Source organism: Diadema antillarum, unplaced genomic scaffold (genome assembly GCF_040938485.1).
Source record: "Diadema antillarum isolate AM-2024a unplaced genomic scaffold, OU_Dant_1.0 scf00000146, whole genome shotgun sequence".
Lineage (NCBI taxonomy): Eukaryota > Metazoa > Echinodermata > Echinoidea > Diadematoida > Diadematidae > Diadema > Diadema antillarum.
The window spans coordinates 2,202,719-2,219,899 of NW_027271035.1; the positions used below are offsets into that span (position 1 = coordinate 2,202,719).

Here is a 17,181-nt window from a genome sequence, read left to right on the forward strand (position 1 = left end):
CTCGTTCAATGCGAAGAGGTGTTGCTAGTGGCGTGATGACACACTATATATAGCAGAAAAGTGGCATTATAGCCCTTCTCTTCCTCAACTGTGAAAGTAGTTCATGTACATACTTCAGTTGTTTCTTCGCGTAAGATATTCCTCTGTCGTTTGCCCCTCCCCTTTTTATGTAGGAAATTGAGAACAAGAGGAATGCTTGTGTTACCTTTTTAAAAGTATACTTTCGAAGATCACTGTGTCGTCTTCGTTTTCGGCATAATCTTGACCCGATCTTCATGCAGCGCGGGGATTTGGGAAACTTCGGCTTGACGATAATAATCACCATGGCAACACGCGAACATTTTCCCTCTCTCCCCTTCCTCTCTCTTTATCTGCCTCTTCCTCTCTCACGATGAACTTACAGCAAGAAGTGGCATTCCAACCCCCGTATAATCGCTTTTGATAGACATAAGTCATGGTAGAGGAATTTCTGACCTCAGTTGGAGCCCAAAAGGTGATGGTTTACACCCTAATACGCTCCCTGCCCAGCTGCTACCAGACTTAACCCCACCCAACTCTCTCCACCTCTCTCTCTCTCTCTTTCCCGTGTTCTCTCCTTCTCTATCTTCGTCCCTTTCGTTTCACTCTACCCATGAATGAGAGCCATGGTGTTGGCACCAAGTCCAAGGGCGAAAACGCGGTCAGTACATCACATTTAGAGATTGGTCATGAGAATTTGGTCTTGGTGAACACCGAGTTAAGACATCCTTGATATTCCATCTCACTCTTGGAAACAATTCATTTGCAAGCAGGACTCGATATGGAACAGACAGCGTGTGTTTACGGTTTGAAATTGAGTGTGGGACAGTATCTGCTCCCATGTGTGTAGCTCAAGCTGACGACGCGAATTGGATATTGCGGATCAAGAGTCATAAGGTGAGTTTTGTGTATCTGACCTACTACTACCGGTGTTTGTATGCATATTCCATACATGCTCAGGAATGCCGGTTAAAACATATCGCTTGAAGTCCTGTGTGATTTGTCGTCTGCCCTGAGGTGACTGTGAGGTGCGTACGTTGCGAGTAGTTTGCTTGTTCGTCGGCAACGGGATGTGAAAGGACGGGCTTTTTTCACTCATTTGACTTTTAGTTTTCCCACCTGGCGAGAAACGGAAGTACAAAGCTGTTATGCACTTTCTTTGTAAGCTCCCTCCTCCTTCTATAGTCGTAGGACTGCAATATTTTTTTTCTTTTCACGCACCAAAAACAATTAAACCACACTTGAGTGGAACCATTGATAGATTATGGTAACATAATGTTATAACATTAAAATTTTGTTGCCTAGCAATGCAATTTTATGTCATTTTGACAGATTCAGAGCTATTTTGTGATTCTTTCAGAGATTCTTTAGAATTTCTAACCCGGGCACGGATCGACATTGATTGGCGAAAGAACCTGTAGGTGAGAGGAATGTCATATGCTGAAAATAAGATACTATAGGTCTGATATAAACTGTACCACACACCAAAAGTCGACGCCAACCCTACTACCACACCATAGCACGCCATATCATACCATATCATACCATACCAAACCATACCAAACATAACAATACTATACAAAACCATACATACCACACCATTCCATGTTTACATGTATAATATGTGCCATACCGCACCACACTTTATACCATATACCATACAATAAACTATTGTACACTATACCAGCTCACACTAACCATTATGCCATACCATACCATACCATACCACACTATTCCAAACCATCTACTACTAGTAGTGTACCATCTTATCTCACACTGGCAATATTAGAGTAATGAATGAAAGAGAGGGGGTAAGTTTATCAGTGTCTGGCTTTTCATTTAAACGAAAAACAAACAAACAATAACTTGCTTGAAAGGTACAGGGGCGTGTGCGAATACTTAAGTCAAATAGGCCTGTTTCAATTTGTGGTCACTGACGTATACTTACTTCTCACTTTCCTATCTTTTCCACCCTCTTCCCCACCACCTCCGAAACATGGAGAGATCGTGTCATTCGTTGCTTGGCAACGAGACAGTATAGAAGTAAACGAAAGTTATGTGTGTGGGAGGCCATTACAATTCTGGGTTGGGTCAGATAGTGGGTGTCAGCTTGGTAATGTCTTTGGAACGTGCCTGGGTATGTGGAATGTGTAGATCTTTCTTGCTTGTGAGGGACTCAAATCGAGTGGTCGGCAAATTTTTTTAATACAGAATATGATAACGCCTATCGTGATCTTCTTTAGTAGTGTAGTGACGTCATTATCTCCATCCTATTACCATCATCATTTTCCTCATCATTGTAATTCATGATTTTCATGATACTTTAGCCGTGCTTGCCATTATACACATAGTCATATCATCGTCATCATCATCATCATCACCACCATCACCACCACCACCATCATCATCATCATCATCATCATCATCATCATTCATTCATTCATTCATTCATTCATGGTCATCGTTGTAATGATCGTCGATATTGTCACTGTCATCAAAAACATCATAATGGCCATTATCACCATCATCACTGATACAATTCATCATCGTCATAATCGCCGTCATCATCACCATCATCATAATTATCATCATCGTCATCGTCATTACTATCACAATGCCCGTCGTCATTGTCTTTGTCATAACGAACATCATCATGGTCATCATCACCCTCATCACTGATACTATCCTCATCGTCATTATCGCCATTATACCATCATCATCTCAATGATTACTGTGATGCCTTTTACAATACATAGTCCAACCATGGACCTACAACGAAGGTCCATGGTCCAACCTTGCTGTCTCCCATCTATATAGCTGTAGGATAAAAACAGCCCTAAACTTATACATCATTTCTCTTGGTCAAATGGAAAGTTTGATCCCAAAAACGGATTAAGAACCACTTTTAATATTTTTAAAGCAAGTCCATTACCAGATGGAGCAACATAAAACATTTCCAATGATGCCACACTTGTTTCATAATAAGGACTATTCTTGAAGTTATGATTACAAATATCCCACAAGTTCTTATCATTTCCCTTTTTAGCAGTTTTTAATCGCGAATATCTTACATTGATAAGAATGGAGTTAGCTGGTTTTGCAATTAAACTGTTGAAATGTAGATCTTATTATTCGTAATTGCTGACAGGAAAACATGAAGTTACAGAAAGAATGTTTCTGCAGGATGTAAATTCAAATGTGCGAAAACGTACATTCCTATTATAATATGAGTGTGTCGTTGAGACAAAAGTAGATTTATAAACAAAAAAGAGGAACGCCCCAAACACTTTCCTGACCCTGCAAGCAACTCCTCCCCTCCCCTTTTATTATTATATCAGCCATGAGAAACCATGCACGGCCACGTTTATTATCTCTGATATTTCATAATATTCGCTGTGACATTGCAGTCGTTATCAGAATGAGTTCAGGTTGACGTAAACGTAATTCTCAACTATATCAGGGATTATCAGCCACATACATGTAGGTGACGCGATAAAAATTACATTCAGCTAGACCGTGACATTTGATTCTACAGTGACACGAACTCGCCATGATAATTGATCGTGTTTCGGCAGATATCAAATTGGCCCAAGGTCATTCACCTTTATAGCTACATTTCTGAAAGTACATGACATCATGTTCAAGTCGGCTCAAGTACGAACGAAGATTGAAGTCAAGTGAGCACAACTATAAATAAAGTAACATCAAAATCGAACGTGAAAATTCGCATAGTTTTACGACGCAGCGGTCTCAACCTACATCTGCAGATTTATAGAGATGATTCAATTCAATTCAATTCAGTTATACTGTCTTTATTTCCATCCTTGAAGCTGTAACACATTATTTGATTTGATTTGATTTGATTTGATCAAGTAAAACCAATATTGTCAATTCATACTGGTAAACAATTCCTGAAAGAAATAGAAGTAATAAAGTGTGATGTATATACAAAATGTATGTACGGATGATTATGTAACGATAATGAGGATATCATAATTATGGCCTCACAAGACTATCATTGTTTGTACATTAAAAATGGTGTGAAAATCGTGCTTTAAGTCGAAGACCTCCTCCCCTAAAAGTCATCATGACTAGGTAAATTCAACTCTGCAATCATTCAATGCAATAGATCTCAGTAACTAGTTTTAATTTCATTTCGGTGAAGGGATTTACTGAAGATTTGTGTTTAGGTCTATGGGAAACTAAACTGCGAGGCTATGACATCATGACCTCACCTAATTTGCATATGCGATCGTGATCGATATCATCGATAAGATAAAACATGCGAAATGATAAAGTTTAAAGGGATGGTACAGTATTGGTGAAGATCGGAGAATTGGGCTTTTAACTTTTTGTGAGATACCAAGAAAACACTTACGAAATAGTACAGAGCATACCATTTTAAGAGGAATTCAAAGTTTATTTGATTAAAATCGGGTTTGGAATGACTAAAACATCCAAAAACAAAGTAAAACAAAGCTATCATAATAAAGTGTGGGTAGAATCACTCTTTTTTGGATATCTCAGCCATTTCAAAACCAATCTTCATCAAATAAATGTTGAATTCCTCGTAGAATTACATGCTCTTTCATATTTCATAAGATGTTTCTCATTATCTCACCAAAAAATGTAAGAAACCCGAAGTTAGGTCTTAACCAAAACTGTACGATACCTTTAATAACTTCTTTCTGTCTGTCTGATTTTAATTACTAGATTTTTACAGTTCTGTTTGTTTGGCTTCATCCTATTCATGGAAGTCAATGAGGTGATGGAAACGTTTAATCGCGAGGGTTTGCGACCGGGGTTGCGAATTTGAGCACGCCCCTTAGTTGTTGTTGTTCCTACATATTCTTGAAAGAAAGTGTCAATGTTATTGTTATGTTATTGTTATATTGCCTATTGTTGGAAGAAAGACAAATGAATAAATAAACTTGAAACTTGAAACTTGAAATGGGTCGTCCATACTAACAGGGAGGTGGACTCCCACCTCCCTGGTACAAAGTGCGTAAGTATGGCACGCCATTTGCCCAATAATCTATCGCCGATAAACACTGTTTTTCGGGAATAAACATAGTTTATCACGAAAAACTATGTTTATCTAGCGATAAACATAGTTTTTCGGTAAAACTAAGTTTATCGCTCGAAAAACTTTGTTTATCGGCCGATAAACATTGTTTTTCTGAAAAACTATGTTTATCGAGTGATAAACAGAGTTTTCTGGAAAAACTATGTTTATTGGGCGAAAAAACAACAACTTAGTTTATCTATCGAAAAACATTGTTTATCGCCGATAAACAGTGTTTATCGGTGATAAACATAGTTTTTCGGAATTATTGGGCAAATGACGTGCCATACGTAAGACCAAACTGGCGCTCATTAAATCGATACGCATAGATAGATCTATAGCAGGGATGTACTATGCTTTCTGTGGAAACTGGTTTATACCGTCACGAGGGAGTGGAATTATAGCTGGAAACTGATCCTCTGTGAGCGCTTGAAATCAAAGCCACCGCAGTCTGGTTATGGATCCGTTCCTACCATTATTTCAGGGATGTGGGACCTCCCTGATTATTTCAAACATTTGTGGTTATATAATGGTAGCTTCTTACGCACACATTACACACACACACATTGTGTGTGGTATGCTGCTACCACCCTCGATGATTTCAGTCAAAGTTGTCCCTAATACAATGCTCTTGCTATAGGTAAGTGAAGCCGCAGAAGTCAAGCATTATAAGCATTGGTGGTTCCACGGATATGTCTATTCTAAAGATTGCTACACTTGTAATGACTATATATCTCTCGACTCCTCCATTGTGTCTCGTATAAATATGTCACAGTTATATTTCATAACTTTATCAAGTTCCCTATGAATCAAAATAAATGATCCCATATCTTTTGAGTATAATGTATATGATCTCATCTCTGGAGAATTATGATAACATTTCTGGATGTGAGCCTATCTCTGCAGTATAATCTTATCAATATTTTGGAGCATATGAGCCAATCTCTGTAGTACATGATCTGATCTCTGATGTATTATGATCCTATTTCTTAAGTATGTTCCTATTTCTCTTTGGTATATGATTTTATCTCTGGAGTAAATGATAATATTTTTGGGGTATGTGATCCCATCTCGGGAGTATAATTAATATCTCTGAAGTATGATTCAATCTCTGGAGTATGATCCTTTCCTTTGGGGTATATGATAATATTTCTGGAGTAGGGTATATGCTCCTATCTTTGGATTATAGTCATATCTTTTGAGTAAATTATCATATTTCTGGAGTATATATAATCAGGCAATCTCATGTAGTAATATGTATGTTCATCTCTGAAGTAGGCCTATATGATCCCATCTCTTGAGTATAAAATCATTTCTCTGGAGTATATGATTATATTGTTGCAATAAATCCTGTCTGTGGAGCATATCATAATTCTTTTTCTGAAGCATATTACCTTATGTCTGTAGTTTATCATATATATTATCTCTGACTTATGGTAATATATCTCTAGAGTGCACCATGGTCCTATCTGTATCGGGGTATCTCTTTCAGGATTCGAACCCTGACTCTGCGATTTCAAAGCTCCATCCCATACCACAAAAGTCCTAGGCAAGCCGTGCACTCCCAGCAACGCAATCCTTAGTATAAACACCAAGTGCATGTTCTGAAAAGTTGGACAGCCCGTGAACTCTCTCAGTTAGTCTACTGAACTTGGGAAAGGTGATTTTGCAGCAGTCGAGAGAGAACCTTTGAACCTTAAACTATCAGTGTATCATGTGATACCCCTGTTTTCTCCTCGTGTTCGTCAACATGATAACCTGGCATGTCGAACATGAGTAATCCTTGCTACGATGTATGCAACCAGCGAGATTTGTATGCAACCGTCTCGATTGCATGTCTTTGGCATTTTTTCCCGTCTTGGCTGATTTTGTTTACATCGCTCCCTGTGGATGAATCTAATTCCTTTTCTTCTCATTTTGGATGTTCTCATGTTGCTATTTTTATTATCTTGTCTATCTTGCATGTATACATGCTGAAAGTGTCGATAAGTTTAAATAATTGCTGAAAACTTATATACTTACTCAATCCTAATTGAGTTGTTCTTGTTATACATAATGCTGCATTTTAATTCAATTTTTTTTCGTATCAATACGCTTATAAACGTTAGTATTAAGCGCTATATAAGAGTTATTATTAGTATTATTATTATCATTATTATTATTATTATTATCATTATTATTATTATTATTATTATTATTATTATTATTATTATGATTCTTGTCACATGTAAAAAATTAACACTAATAAAGGAGCAATCTGTATACGTAACCGATACCTATATGATATATCACATTGCTACCATCACTGAAAGTCACAAATTAATTATTGTATCCCACGAGTTCATTGCTCCATCTATCCCTCTTTACTTACTCCTAAGATGATTTTCTCTCTGTCTCTTTCTGTTTTCTTCTAATGTACCACACTATCAACGGACAAGTTCTATTCTATGTGGAATATATATCCCTGACCTACAGAAAGATAATTCGTATTGTATGCTTCCATGATATTTCGTTACGCTGTAGATAGGGTATACATGTATGATGTATAATGTTTATAGCGACTGCGTCTTTATCTATACATACAGTATTCAACATTTTTCTTCTCTGTCCTCTTCCAACACCCCCCCCCCCTCCCCGCAGGGTTGCAAAGCATAATCAAGACGTAAATTACCCGGAGACGTCACCAGGGGGACCGAGATTTCATTCTACACGATCGCCATGGCAACGGCATTCGCAGTAATAGCTTTTCTCGTCTGCCTCCAACGTACAGCAACAGGTTAATTATATCTCAGTGGTTGAAGCCACACAGCTTATTCTAAGTTGCATTTATTGACGGATTTATTTTCTTTTTCTGTGTTTTAGTTAGCTATATTTGCAACGAAGCGCAGGCTTGAAAGTAAATCCGTCTTCCCAATGTACCACATTGCCTATATCAACAATTCTTTCAAATTTACAGTACGAGTGTCTTGCTCCTAGGTTGTTGTTTTGGCAAAAAGGCTGAAGAGAGAACAGTCAGCAATATCCCAACCATTGCTGTTGATAAACGAGCGTACGTTATGATACATGGCTTTGTTGCATGGATTCAACCCTGGTCGAATTTCAAACCTATTTTCGTTGATAGCTCAAGGCATCTCTTCAATATTTAATCACTGCTCACTATATAACAACCTGTTAACTCCAATGGCCAAATGCACATAAGCTTGCATAGACTTGTGTGATTTATTGAGATTTGCAAAATGGAAAGTGTAGACGTATAGAAGCAGGTGTTTCAATGAAAGTCTTGCATTTCAAACCAAGTTGGGAGTTTGATTATTTTCTTTTTCTCAAAGCTAATCTGGGGAAACATTTCAAATATTTTCAACAGATGCGGGTCCGCTGTACAGCATCAAAAACATCGTTGCAATAAATTCGTTGCCATGCATGAAAATTAAATGTGAAGAAAAAAATAAGCAAGACCAGTGGGTAAATAATATACTGAAAGTGCACGTTATGCATTGAAAAGAAAATTCATTGTTGAGATTTGCTTATTTTGTCACAGCCGATAAATATTTCAATAGGTTGATATGCGATGTATTAATTCATCATATGCTACATTCATGTAAGATATTCCATCAAGTGTTGTAGGGTTTACAGCAAAGGGCTTATACGGTGATATACATTATAAATGATATAAACTTTATTTTTCATAATTGCATTTGACTCGTAGAAGTGTCAACGCAACTGCCCAGCGGAGACTTAAGAATAAGTTCGTCAGAATCTAGTTTGCTACCGACGGCTACACCAACGGTGTCATCTTTGATGTCTGCATCGCCCACCTCTACGATTATATCCAGTTCCTCGTCGATGACGGATGACAACACGACGTCGTCGATATCGAATCCGTTATCATCGTCGCCATCGTATTCATCTTTGCCGACGTCAATACAAATATCTCCAACGGCGACTCTTCCAGTTGCACAGATGAATAACAGTAAGAGTATAAGTGTCACCACTTCGCTTTCTATTGATAAAAAGAAATGCCTTTATAAGTCGTCTATAGGTAATATCAAGGTCCGTTGCTTCTCATAAAATAATGGGCTATGTACATACAGGAGTGTGAAATCGTAGGTGATATTCTTACAGAGTGGCAGTTTTGTGTTTCATTCCATTATCAGTGTACCTTTCCCTTTACGGATTAAAATTTTATGAAACGCAATATTCTCGCTGAGCAAATTCCAAGGAGCGCTGGAATCATTTCGAATGGATTTGGCGCTTGAATGACGCTTTTCATTTTGCAAACAGAAGCTGAATATTTATTATAATCAGTGAAAACTCTAATGTCCAAGAGGCGTGATTATTTACTCCGGACGGCACAAGCTGCAAATTTTGTGAGTGCCTTACAAACATATCTAAGATTGGATGTGACAATGGACAAAACTGGTAGACGATCGTTTGTAAATTTGTGTAAGATTGACCGGTGTTTCCATCAGCGCTTTCGATCACCCAAGCTGAATTTGTAATACTTTACATAGTTTTTTGTGAGAATGTTTTATTCTGTCATTTTCACGGATCGATGCCAAAGAAAGTATTGGAAGATCGCAACAACAGCCCACCCATGATTTAACAGCATGGAAATATTTCAAGCAATTATAGTATTCATATCCAAGTTTAAAGGGGATGGCTAGTAACTGATCAGTGAGAATCAGTGGGAATGCTGGGGGATGATTGTTCCAATCCTTGTGAGATTCATTTAAGAGTACATTATATATATATTGTTGTGTGAAAATTATTTGCTTCAGAATGGCCTCATATTCAAGTAATGTGCAGTTTACTGTTTCCAGGTTAGCATGTCTGTAAGTGACGGGTCGATCGTTGACATTAAACTGCACATTACTTGATTATGAGACCATTCTGAAGCAAATAAATTTCACACCACAATAGATATATAATGTACTCTTAAATGAATGCCACAAGGATTGGAACAATCATCCCCCAGCATTCCCACTGATTCCCACTGATCAGTTACTAGCTATCCCCTTTAAAGTTTTGTTTATGTAGTTACTTCGTTTTGTCTTTGGTTTGTCATCTTGCAGATTCTACGGGCAGTCAAGGTTTTGTCTCGGCATCAATCACAGCCTCTAGCGTCCCGCCAGACTCGGTGTTAGTGACTACCGATAGTTTGATTGTGACGGATGAAATCACTGGTAAGTTTCAAATTCCTCTAGTTTGGGAGACCTTTAGATAGAAAAAAAACCCAACAACAACAACAACAACAACATGACTTCTTTGATTCACATGGCTAACTGTAGTGACCAGTCCTTTAGAGTGAACCGTCCGCTATTTTTTTAATCCATTTGATTTATTGGCAGTGATAGAGACATCGCTCAAGAACTAAAAATAAGGTGAACTACTTTTCTTAGCTGAATTACTAGCAGTCTTATAAAAGTGTCTGGGTCACATGCAAAGGGAATATAGCTAAGATGTGGATTGCTATTCTCCTCCGATTGTTGCCGTTCAATTCAAGATTAAAAACGGCAGTAACTCGATAATAGTTCTACACAATACAGGCCCAGAACTACGTTGTGGTATGTGATGAGATAATAGTATTATCTCGTATAAAAACGTTTCATCTACCTAGCAAATGCTTTCCATTATCTTTAGATTACTTTCCTGTCTCATTCCTTGCTTTCAATCATCGTTGGAAGCATTGAGGCATTTGAGTTACTGCCAGGATACACAAATTAAGAATCGGTCACTTCATGAGAAAACAAATCGAATGAAATAATGTTGATATAGAACGTAGGACGAGCAAGAAGGTTGAGACTAACAAATTTACAATGTTTGTGATTTTCAGCTCCAAACAGACCTCTCTGGCTTGTAGAGTGTACTACAAAAATAATCATAAAAAATCAATAAGTTATCTTCCCCCACTTTCCTCTTCCTCTTTCTTTGCACAAACAACAGAGATTTACATCACGACGCCAATGGTATCCTTGGAAGAGACAACATTGAGAGCGCCACCATCGTCAACCGCGAGCATAATTCTGTCGACGCCGGTTCAGTCACATGCCGCTAGTTACAGCTCTAACGCTGGCAGACTTTCTGCCTCCCCAATTCCGCCACTGCCGACAGAAAGCCCTTTTTCATTCGCTGGAGACTGAATCTATTCCATCATCACTGATTCCACAGCATCTTCACAAACCATCGCTATTTTTTAGCAACCCCGACACCCCTAGCCTACAGCGACAAAATTACCTTCAGAGCCAGTTACTTTTTTCCAGTGAGAATCTATTGATAGGAACGCTGACGCCCAAGCATGTCGTCTACTAATTCAGCATCAGTGTTGAGTTCAATTGCATTTTCAAAACTGTCCGCAATTACGAGTTCTGCGATGTTGTCACCTTCTTTGCAAGACACGCCCCATTCCTGATTATACTAGTCCGTCTTATACACAACCGTATGTCACGCCCATACAGTCTTCAATGAACACCATCTCCATCTACAGCAGCAAGACGCGCGCGTATGATTACGCCACGTCCATGTCGTCTCCAATTACTCCCCTTGCGCTGTCGCCTACACCCCTTGCCGGTGGGACACCGGAGTTTATCGGGACGTCTGTAGAATTTACCCCGTCGCCATCCGCAACGTTCACAACTGCAATGGACGCAACCTATCAAACACAAATTTTATCGACTCCACTGTATCCTCGTCCGATGTTCCCGGCAACATCACAGAAAGCACGCCTAAACTTATGCTAATTTCTTCGACCGGTATACGAGCCCGGGCTTCACTGCCCTCGTCACTGATCCTCTAAGCACATCTCAGCCGGAAACGAGTTCAAACGAACCAGTGGAACGGGTGGTCTACTGCAAGTGTAGGCGTTGGTGTGGCCATCCAAGGCACCATGGTTTTATCGGGCAATTGCTCCGTGATTATTGTCAACAAATCAGACTTTATAGAGCGCTTTAAGACATCAATATCTTCTCATATTAGTATGAACTTATCTAGAATTACAGTCACAGAGGTGTCATGTGATCCCATGGAAGTCAATTTTACTCTATTTATATTTGATATGGCCGGGTTGACGTGGTGGAGGCTCGCAACAGACTTAGAGATAATTACCGGGCCTTCAGACTAGATATCAACGGACAAGTGTTTACCGCCGAGTCCGTTGTATATCACAGCGAGCCGTACGCGGATGTCCCGCCCTAGCTCGGGCGCCCCACCGGTTACCGACGATGACGGGAGCGGATTACCTTTCGAACATCAACAGCGACTCATCTATATCGTCATCGGAGTCGTGGTTGGCTTCGTGGTCCTCCTGGCGCTGATCGTCGTCGTCCACCACGCGATGAGGAAAATGTGCAAGAAGAGCACGCGGTCGTTCGACATCCGAGACGAGCCCTGTATCAAACTCACCGACTTCAACATGGCGCACACTTGTATCCCGCGCCCTCGCAGCATCTACAGCTCCATCGGGGCAGACGGCAAGTTTTATCGCTACGATGACAAGGAGGTACACTGCTTGGTTGGATTTTAGTTTCTTTATTTCTTTTGTACACTGCAAAAAGTTGGGTGTTAAATATGACACACCGAACTTGTGTTAAATTTTCCGGTGCTCATCAATAATATTGTGGTGTTACAATAAATACGTCCGGGTGTCATTTCAAAATATAAGAACTTGTTTTTAAAAAGGTAATTATTTCTTGTTCTTCTCGTTGATTTTGATTTCAACAAGTCGTACAAGAACTTCCCGATAAAGTATTTGATATTTTTTAAATAAAAAAAAGGTTCTCAACCGATCATTGTGCAGTACACCTGTATAAAGTTACAAAGATACGAAATATTAGGACACTTGTAGGGGATGAAGTTATTTGATTGGAATTATAATTGAACACTTATATTCGTAAAACGGAATGATGTGAATGACTGCAAACAAAGCATAAAAAAGAAGAAAAGCACTTCGAAAAGCAGTGAATGGTAAATCACAGTACTGACGAAATTATACAATTAAAATACATGAATCATTGTTTCATTTCAACAGTTTTATTTTCTCGATTGCAATTTTAGTTTTCTTCCATTAATTTTCTCTTCTATTGCACATGCCACTATATCTGACAAAAATAAAAATAGCAGCTATTATTGGAGTAATAGCAAACGACGTTTTTGTGAAATCATTTCCCCCACAAGTCAGTTATACTCTTGCTTCGGCGTAATACATTTTTCTATACTGGAAAGTCGACAAACTCTAAACTTCAGCTTTAACACGAGAGTCCTTTTTTTCACGTTTTTGCAATGAATCTTTTCGTAATTCCATCTGTGTGTTGCTGTTCTTCTTCTTTGTTTAATTTAACTTTAAAGCGAGGAGGCCACCCGCCAGCAAGCCCGACCTCATCGTTCATGTACGCAAACTCGGAGGAGATCAAGGAGCATTACCACGAGGTCATTGACCCTGCAGGTCATGGCTCGGTGACCCCGGACACGCCAGATAATCGTGACTTTGGGCGCAGTGGTCTACCAGACTGGAATCTTCCACTTATAGACGGTGAGAGCAGCTTGATTACAATCACAGCTGCTTGGGTCACAGTTGTTGCTGTTGGCAACATTTTTTGTATAATTATGAATAGCATAAGACGTCTCTATATATTCATATATAACATGATAAACGACATCTCTTTATATTTCTCTATAATAACTTATGTTATGACATCTGTTTTATATAATACATAAGCATATTATTTTGTATTCAATTCCAATCTATTCTATTCTATTCTATTCTATTCTATTCTATTCTATTGTCCATTTCGTAAAATTCATTTTGTTGCCTGCATTCTTTATATCATTATTTTTCTTCTATTGTATTATTTTGATATATTTTGTGATATCTTATCCATCAATATGCATACATGTACTAAGGATAGCTAGATCTTTCTTATCCAAGTAACATGCAACGGTTATATTCTATCAATATTATATATATAACATATATATATATATATATATATATATATATAATGACTTTTTTCCAAGATACATACTTTCATATACAAACCGTTGTGTTATGATTGTTTCATCCCCATTGTCAAATCTACAAAACAGGTGCAGTCCCAGCTAATAGCAGTGTGAATCCAGATCTCATCTCGTCCGTCGACTCTCGCCGTTCCAGCCCACCGTCATCGGGGACATTTCGACCCCCATCCAACTCAATCTCGACCCTCAACAACCGACCCGTCTTCTCGCCGCCAGCTCCGCCAGCTCCCCCGCCTCCTCCGCCGCCGCCCTTGCCCACGCCGACACTGCTCAGCGGCACGCTGCAGTCGCGCACGAGCTGCGATGCCAGCTCGGAGATGACCGATTCGTCCGGTGACACGAACACCTTGACCAAAGGCAGCTCGGACGTCGGTGCGTCGATGATGGGCATCGACAACCCTTTGATGACGCCGGAAGAAGACTACGATTACATCGATCCCGGCATCGAACCGAGTACCTCTAATCGTATGAAACGTTATATGATACACTAACGTTTAATTTCAGGATTTCACAGTTTCACTTCTAACCAGTAAAGTCTACGTAAAATATCAACGTGACCGTATGTATTTGAGCATATTTGTTTACGAGTGTTTATATTCATGCGGTGTGCGTGAGTTTCATTACCACGTGTTTTGGAGCCAAAGGAGCCAAAGAACCTTTCCGAGGATAAAATAATGACCTCAGAAAGCATTTTGCGAGTCTTCGATGGTCGAATAGTTAGTTCTATTGTGATCGAATTTGACGTCCCGAGGACAAAAGATAAGACGGAAGAAATTTATGTGGGTAAGGCCATGACAGAATGTGTGTGTGTGTGTGTGTGTGTGTGTGTGTGTGTTGGTGGGTGTGTGTGCGTATGTGTGTGTGAGCGTGTGTGTGAGTGTATATAACTTTTGTGCGTGCTTGTGTGACTGTATGTTTTGTGTATATGTCTGAGAATCACTTATCCTGACCCACACGATCATTGTCAATACTAGTGTAGTGATACATCATTGTACACAATAACGAATCGTCATTCCACTCATACGGCAGGCAATATGATGTTAACACATCATTTGTTTTGACAAGTCGCACATCTTTAGCCCCGCAACCAAGTGTCTTATAATTTTATCTTAGTGTGTGAATAGAGAATATTGTTTGTCTTAAAGAAATTATTTTCTGATTATTTTAAATTGGAATTACTTGTGTAATCACTACGCACTTTGAACGTGATCACCACTATGCCTTGTCTTGCCTTATGTTGGGTGTTTATCTTTTTAGGATACATGCATAGTATTTTCGGAGTTGCTTATCTTAGCAATCACTTCGTATACCTTGAACTTGTAATAATCGTTCATAGGATATCAAATTTACTGTCTTATCAGAAAGAAGTAGTTTTAAGCTGCACAATGTAATCGTATTATAGTTTTGGACTGTCGTCAATATATCCTATTTCACATAAGGGCTTCACGCTCCGTATAAAAATGTCGAAGGAGTTTCATATCTTATGAAGAAGTGGAAAGATAACGACTACATTTGTGTCTCTTCTCGAAGCTACAGGAGTATTCCTTCAAGTGATCTTTTAATATGCTAAAATAGAGATCTATTCTAGAAGATTCTTTTTTTCTCTCTCTTGCTTGAACGCGGTTGACGAACAAAACATTTTACAAGCCACTTATGCAAGCAGTGTACATTGCAATACGGGAGCTACCAGTATTGCTGTGGAGTATTGGTGCAAGATGAAAGAAGATGTTAACATGATTTATTATTAAAAGTTGACTTTTGTCATATTTTCGAACAAGCTGAGTTCTCGCTTCGATCATTCCATTGCGAGAAAATGTGCATGGCGATTCGATAGGTATTCAACAGCTCCCCTATAGGGGATTTTGTAATGTCATTCTTATCATTATCATAGAGTGTACAATATCATGTTCACCAATAAATTTTCCATATTTTCTGTGAACTTTCTCCGACGCTCTAATCGTGTTTGACTACAGTCGTGTGTTTTGTACATCACTACGATAAACACATTATTATAGCATATTATGCAAACTTTGCTTGATGTGACTAAGAACACCTACACAAAAATCGCTCCCACCATTAAATTGTTTTCGATTTTTTCAAACTTTGGCGTTGACATTATTTTAACTGTTTTGTTTGGTGTTTTCTTTAATAAATCTTATCCTTGTAATTGCATATCCGTTATGGTCATACTCGCCATCATAACAGTAATCAAACCTTGACGAAAAAAAAAGATATTGAAAACTTCTCGGGTTGCCGTGCAATAACTGGCAGGCAAGCTTTAGGCAGACATGGGGAATTAATGGGTAAGAAGACAACTTTTGTGGTGGACTGTACGCCGCTGCAAGGCCGAAGGGAGCGGGTTTCACTCACGGGGTGTAAAAAGACACCCCGCTGCCGGAGGGTCCGCTTTGACCGGAGAGGCGTCTAGTCAGCGTGGGAACTTTTAAAGTGTAGCTCAACAGCATGGAATCGAATGAGTTTAGAATGAAAGAAATTTGATTCAAGTCGAACATAAAGAAATTATTGAATATTAAAGTTTCATTATGTTTAAATCGAATACTGGGAAACTAGAAGAAATACAGTTATTATCACCCCACAACTCCCCTTCTATTGGTTTAAACTCATGTTTTAATCTAATTCTTATTCTTATCATATTCTTTCTGAATACATGTCAATAACAACACTAAGTGAGGGTATGTGAAGAGATCAATAAGAGATTTATAGATGATGACACAAGTATGATGAGATCATTAAGAACAGCATTTACTCATTCCTTAAAAATCTCAACTGCTTACATTTTATTAATAATATATTCCCAGACTAATGTGGACGAAAATCTGTTCCTTCAAGACAGAAAAAAAAGAATATATGGGTGTGTGAGTATGACTGGTATCAGGAGTGGAAAAGTATAGCGAAGCAAGTAGTTTATGTATGGTTCCAAATCGTGGCATATTTCAGCAACAGATCACAGAAACTAAAATCAAAACGATTATGTTTACTTGGAATGTTCTTTAATTCTTCTTCTCATTTTTTTTTTCAGTTTTGATTGTCAAGTGCTACCATGATAGGTAAATGTTGATTACAACGTG

The 17,181-nt window shown here is 38.7% G+C and overlaps 2 protein-coding genes across 2 annotated transcripts; both read left to right on the top strand.

Moving 5' to 3' along the window:
• Positions 1–780: 780 nt before the first annotated feature.
• On the top strand, positions 781–11,223 carry LOC139721635 (uncharacterized). Its single transcript, XM_071632965.1, has 5 exons — positions 781–915; positions 7,724–7,859; positions 8,790–9,053; positions 10,156–10,266; positions 11,027–11,223. Exons 2-5 carry the CDS (start codon positions 7,802–7,804, stop codon positions 11,221–11,223), a joined length of 630 nt encoding a protein of 209 aa, XP_071489066.1. The 5' UTR covers positions 781–915; positions 7,724–7,801.
• Positions 11,224–12,260: 1,037 nt separating this feature from the next.
• Positions 12,261–14,583, top strand: LOC139721636 (uncharacterized). The gene is made up of 3 exons (XM_071632967.1): positions 12,261–12,578; positions 13,424–13,607; positions 14,174–14,583. Exons 1-3 carry the CDS (start codon positions 12,261–12,263, stop codon positions 14,581–14,583), a joined length of 912 nt encoding a protein of 303 aa, XP_071489068.1.
• The last annotated feature ends 2,598 nt before the right edge of the window (positions 14,584–17,181 follow it).